The sequence below is a fragment of the Dioscorea cayenensis genome, chromosome 6, assembly GCF_009730915.1.
Source record: "Dioscorea cayenensis subsp. rotundata cultivar TDr96_F1 chromosome 6, TDr96_F1_v2_PseudoChromosome.rev07_lg8_w22 25.fasta, whole genome shotgun sequence".
Classification (NCBI taxonomy): Eukaryota; Viridiplantae; Streptophyta; class Magnoliopsida; order Dioscoreales; family Dioscoreaceae; genus Dioscorea; species Dioscorea cayenensis.
Window position 1 is genome coordinate 8044314 of NC_052476.1, and position 5718 is coordinate 8050031.

General features: G+C 35.5%; 2 protein-coding genes across 5 annotated transcripts; one reads left to right on the plus strand and one right to left on the minus strand.

The window, feature by feature from the left end:
- Nucleotides 1-338: 338 nt before the first annotated feature.
- LOC120263764 (protein YAE1-like) lies at nt 339-3920 on the plus strand. Of its 4 annotated transcripts, none has more exons than XM_039271740.1 (6): nt 339-468; nt 1144-1266; nt 1627-1742; nt 1827-1948; nt 2081-3077; nt 3176-3920. In XM_039271740.1, exons 1-5 carry the CDS (start codon nt 450-452, stop codon nt 2346-2348), a joined length of 648 nt encoding a protein of 215 aa, XP_039127674.1. In that variant the 5' UTR covers nt 339-449; the 3' UTR covers nt 2349-3077; nt 3176-3920. The 4 variants fall into 4 exon arrangements, with proteins under 4 accessions (XP_039127674.1, XP_039127672.1, XP_039127673.1 ...); XM_039271738.1 differs by having other exon boundaries at nt 1612-1742; nt 3176-3919; XM_039271739.1 differs by having other exon boundaries at nt 1624-1742; nt 3176-3919.
- LOC120263102 lies at nt 3180-4841 on the minus strand. Its single transcript, XM_039271010.1, has 2 exons — nt 3959-4841; nt 3180-3264 (listed from the first exon to the last, which is right to left on the minus strand). The coding sequence occupies exons 1-2, from the start codon at nt 4839-4841 to the stop codon at nt 3221-3223; spliced, it is 927 nt and encodes a 308-aa protein (XP_039126944.1). The 3' UTR covers nt 3180-3220.
- Between the last annotated feature and the right edge of the window lie 877 nt (nt 4842-5718).

A 5718-nucleotide genomic window follows, 5' to 3' on the forward strand; every position in this document is an offset into this window, starting at 1 on the left:
TTTACTACTTGCCCGCCCATGAACTACTTTTGTTCTTGAACCCAAGCGTGTATATTCTAGTGGACATGTGCTTAAAATTTGATGCAAAGTGCTTAGGGTGATTAGGGTTATTCATTCTTTATACTATTCTTCAAATTCCAACAGAGTTATTAAGCTCATTCTTTTGAGGTTATTCTCTGAATTTAAAAAATAATTAATAATATAAAATATCATATACAAATTAATAACATAATTAATAATATTAAAAATAAGATAAAAAAATCAATAAAAAAATTAACTTTATTTTAGCTGAAATTCAGCTAGAAATAATTACAAATAAATATATGGAGTTTTATGTAAAAAACCCACACAATATTTGTTATTTGAAAAAAAAAAAAGAAATTTCGTGGCGGCGGCGACCACAGTGCTACTCATCCGTGAAGTTTCCTATCCGCTTCGCGCTTCGGCGAATGCCGATCATCTCCTCCGGTGAGTACAAAATCCTCTAATCGTCCGTCCATCAGAGTTGGGAGAGAGTGACAAACCCTAATATCGAGCTAGGTGTGCGCCCTAATTCCCACAATTACCTCTATTGAAAGAATTCCAGTTTGGAGTTTGAAAGTATTGGAATTATTTTGTTGGAGATTTGGGTTGGAGATGTTTTGAGTGGATAATGTTGAATTATGATCAATATGTTCTAATTTGCGTTGCTTGTGGAGAAATTTTTGTTCCAAACTGTGATTTTTGATAAATTTGGTTGGAAAATTTATCTAATTTTTCAATCTTGCTAGTACTTGCTAATCTATTCAATCTGTGAATGCATAAATCTTTTCCAATGAGTATATGAGAAGTAGCTTGGATTAGGAAATCATAGCTTGGATATCTCTGAGATGAGAAGCACTTGATGTAGATAATTTGATTTTCTTGCCTTCTCATGGAGTTATTGAGATGGTAAAGTTTCTTGGTTAAGTAGTAATCTATATATTTGATAGCTTATTTATTCTATGACTAATCTTTTCTGTTGCTAATGTTGAACTATCAACTATGGAAATTCTCTATTTGCCATATGGTCATTGCCCTGAATGATTGAAGTCTGTGCTTTTAGTGATTGGGTTTTTAATTTAGGTTTATTTTGGTAATCTGTGTTCCATACTGAATTTGCAGGTTTAGGCAAAATGGAAGATGCAGGTCCTGAACAACTTCAACCATTCACTGGATCAGTAGAGCATCCAAATGCTGAAGCATCTTTTTCACCAGCCATTCCACCTGATCAGAGCAATGCACATGGTATTGAGATTCCTTCTCATTGAGGATACCTTTGATTATTGACGACCACTGAAAAATTTGGATTTCCATTTTTAAATGTTTTCTGTTCAAAGCATCTAATTAAACAACAGAAATATCTTTTGTTGAAATGTTGCTTGGAGCTCTTGATAATTATGACTCTTTTATTGCATACTTTTTGACTGCCTTTGGGTCATTTAGATATAATTGTACAGAATAAGGGATGATGAGTTCCAAATTTCTTTTCTTTTGGATAAATGATGATTTCTTAACTAGTGATGACTAATCTGAAATTCAATAGAGCCATCATAGTTGTTATTTGGAGAGTAACACAGTTTATTCTCCAAGTTTTGATTTCAGCAGATGATGGTTCTGATGATCTTTGGTGGGAAGATGAAAATGAAGGTTCAGATGATGGCTTCAGCCGTGCATCTCTCTTGAACCGGGAATGGCAGAGAAGACATGAACAATTCCATACAGTATCCTTGTTGATTTAGCATAAGAGAGAATATTTACTTGATTTGCTAACATAAAGTCAAGTTATTTTCTTGACAAGTGTCTAGATGGGTTACCGAGATGGCATTGCAGCAGGTAAGGAGGCCTCTGCACAAGAAGGTTTCAATGAAGGATTTAAGCAATCTGTGCACATCGGATATAACTGGGGCCTTGTTCGAGGCATTACTAGGTAAAATTATATTCTTCATTTGATGCTTTTACACTTTAAATACCGCTTCATGGCTTCAGGTTAAATGCAATGATTGTTTGATAGAATTCCCCTGATGTTTCCTATTCTAATTGAAGCTTGCAATTGATGCAGTACCCTATCCAGCCTTTCAGATAACTTGAAAGGAAAGCTGGTGGGAGATCCAGAGAAAAGAGAGAGTTTTCAAAACTTATACTCATCAGTGCAAAAGGTTTCAACCAATGATGCGCTTAAAATGTTTCATGATAGCATCAAGCATTCGGGATCTAGACAATCCATTGATTTAGTGGAAGATTTCCAACAACTGACTGTGACTGGTGAAGGGATCAGAAATGAGCAATTGGATACTCATTTTAAAAGAGCTCATGTTGCTTATATCTGAATGTCCAGAAATCAAAGTTACTGAAGAAATAGGCCATAAGATGGTTGGGCAACCTTCAGGTTAAATCAGAAAATTTTTTCTCGAGTTTGGATTTGTTGGATGCTGAGCATCTATATGTTTGTGTTGAACATGGTTTGGTTTCATCGGGTAACATGATTTGCGATGAATATGGGCTGCAGTTTTATAAAATGTTGCCCTCTTATTGTTAGATCACTTCAATTATGGTTATTCTAAATAGGTTATGGTGGTCTATTGTATTAGATGTCCATCAAATAGTTGTTGTTCCTTATGTAGGTCAATTCTATTATGTTCAAGTTGATACAAAGTCTTCCAGACAATGTTCATATTCTTGTTGATGTTAATTGTACTGTAAAACCATTTTGTTTTAAATTTAACCAATGGAATATTTGATCTTGTTAAGCACATGCTCATCAATTGTTTGGCAACTATGCTGAGTTTGCTTTTACTTTTTATTTCTTGCCATCAAATTGCACGTTGGTGTTGGACATTTACGGATTGAATTTTGCTTGCACCTGATATGTTCTATCACAACCAAGTTTTTATCTGTGGTTTCCTTTTCTTTTAAGCAATTTTCTCCAGATGGATTCACCATGCATTTGAATATGAGTGCCAGCCTCAATTCTGTTACTATTTGCAAACACTTTGATACTAAGATGACCATTTTGAAGTAGATGAGGTTCCACTGGTGACTATTCACCCATTTGACAGGTAAAGATCCAAATTTCTCAGCTTTGCTTTAGTTTCTGGATTAGAAGATACAGTACAGCTTTATTTAACCAATGGGTGTATCATGGTTCTATTCTCAGGACTCAGATGACTAGTGGTCACAAATGCAAAGAACTCTAGATTATTTATACGTCCAGCACTGACTCACAACATCCTTTTTGCTTTCTAGGAAATCTAAGAATTTCCACTGTTTCTGATATGCATCTACTCAAACTTTAATTGAAAGTAGTTGAGAATTGTCTCAGAATTTACTCTGTTACAGTATAGCATGGTATTAGTATTTCTTGCCTCTGTAATTAGACTTTACGCTCTGCTGTGTGGACTTGGGATACACAGGCTGCAGGTTTTTTAAATATATAGGTGGACAATTTCATATTATTTTTTATGTCTAATATGTGAAGTACTGCCTTAATGTTCAGCGATAGACAGAAGACTTAGCATGTTAAATTTTATGAAACAATGTTAACATTAATGATTAAGCTGGATGCCCTCCTTTATGAACTTAACTTTCTGAAGATTGTAGGCAATAAACATTGACAGAGACGCATGAGGGCAATGTTGAATACAACAATTTCACATCTTTATTGATTGAATCGAACAGGCCCATGATCAAATTTTGTTCTACAAAGGCTTTGTTTATTGATTTATGTTTAAATAACCTATGGTTGCCCAGAACTTTCGATTGCCAGAAGCTTTGACTTGGTTTTCATCTCTGTTGCATGATCAGTAAGTTGGTGCTGCAGAACATTGCTGGAAAGATGCCATTTTTTTAATTTTGATTAATACCAAGATTTTCTTCAATTCGATCCAGGAAATTTCGGATTCTTCTTACCATGGAAGCTACTAACTTCGAGCTTGTACAGGTCTTTGCTGAGCATGCTTGGGTGGTAGCTCACACTCTGGCGTTGGTCTTATAATCTCAAAAGCTTCAACGAGAAGTTCAACCTTGCTCTTCCGTGCAGGACCCAACTTGTTCACAACCTCTTGAAGAGCATAATCTATCATCCACTCCTCAGCTGTTCTCCTCTCAGACATCACTAGATGTTTGAGATCAACCTTCTCTGCTTCAGGCTCAGATTCTACTTGTAAATACTGTGATTCATTCCTGCTCTTCCTTTTGTTATCAAACTCAGTGAGGTGTACAGGTTCAGCATCCATAACTCCATCTTCATCTTCTTGTTCAATGTCAACCTCTATTTCATTCAATTGTTCATTCTCTATCTTTGTTTGTTCCAGGCTCTCAGAAACCGATCCAGAGTCATAAGCTGGAAAGTCCATCATAACATTCACTTCTTCTAAACTTTGCACGTCTATATCCTTCACTTGCGGTGGTTTATTATGAATCTCTATAAAGAAATCACTATTCAACTCTATATCCTGTTTATTATTCATCAACCTTCTTCTTTCTGATAGGAATCGTTTCAATGGAAGCCGCCGAAGCTCATCATGTCTTCCATGACCATTCAAACAACAATATGTATAAGAACAAACATTGCAAGCAGAGTGTGATGGCTTCAAAGAACAAGAATTCTTCGCACCTGAACTGCAGGTATGTTTCATATAGTTTGGCAAAGTGCTTGTTATTAGTTTCTCCATCATCGTCTTCTTGATATTGCCTCCTCCCTTAATTTGTGCAGCTTCTTGTTGATTAGAAGAAGGTGGTGGTGCATGGCATTGTGATTTAACATCGTGGCTGACAAGGTGAGAGTGTGATTGAGGTTCATCAGGTGCTTTTCTTTGCACCATCACGCAAGGATGAAAAGATGAGAAGAACAAAAGGTGCAAGAAAAGAAGTCTTGGTTTTGAGGATGAAGGTAGTGCTATGACCAAAAACAACAAAAACAACAAGAAGAGATTCTTCAAAAGATGGTTTGATTTCCTTGGTTTTAGGAGTGAATGGTGGTGTTTATCTTTGTGAGCCTTTTTTAAAAATGTTTTTGTTTTGCATTAATACCCCTACCAAACCTTACAATTGCATGTATGCTTATCTGAAATCAAGATTCTTGCATGGGCACCTTTGTTGGGGTGTGTATACAAGAAATTAAGATCTTTCTAGGGATGTATATGCAAATATGAGGTTTATGGGAGCATATTTGTAAAAAAGAAGAAGCAGTTTTGTACTGATTTGAGCTGCTATTATATTCAACGACTTGTAGATTCTGCAGAGTTTGAAATTTGAGCTGAAGTCTGTATTTATTTATTTATTTATTTTTTTTTGGCATATATACCTTTGAAGAGGTAGTAATTTTATTTATATCCCTGGAAACAATGATTCTTGCATAGGAAGGGTAGAATTTGTTTTGCACATATATTTTTGTACGGTTAATCCATAAGAATATCAGTTTAAGAGGGTTTATAAGGAAATAAAGTTTTTCTAGGGGTATGCATGTAAAAATAAGGGCTGTGGTGCATGATTTTGTTTTTCTGTAGTGGCAAGCAACAACTCGGCTCTTTTTAATATGAATTTTTATTTATTTAATTTGGTTTTTTTATATATTTCTAAAATAAAATTTTGTCTAATTACGGCGTAGGCCTATTAACCGGCTTGGTGGGCTTTGACTCGTTGGGTTACAGTTCGCCGGCCTCGATCCAGACTAGGCTTGACAAGGGTATAGAACTCGGT

Excerpts from the sequence above, each read along its gene's own strand:
- LOC120263102 (XM_039271010.1), bottom strand. The coding sequence starts at position 4,841 with ATGGTGCAAAGAAAAGCACCTGATGAACCTCAATCACACTCTCACCTT. Across the intron at positions 3,265-3,958 it reads CAAGCATGCTCAGCAAAGAC|CTAGAAAGCAAAAAGGATGT; the intron begins CTGTACAAGCTC and ends TTCTTAGATTTC.
- LOC120263764 (XM_039271738.1), top strand. Across the intron at positions 1,267-1,611 it reads TGATCAGAGCAATGCACATG|TTTTGATTTCAGCAGATGAT; the intron begins GTATTGAGATTC and ends TTATTCTCCAAG. Across the intron at positions 1,743-1,826 it reads GACATGAACAATTCCATACA|ATGGGTTACCGAGATGGCAT; the intron begins GTATCCTTGTTG and ends ACAAGTGTCTAG.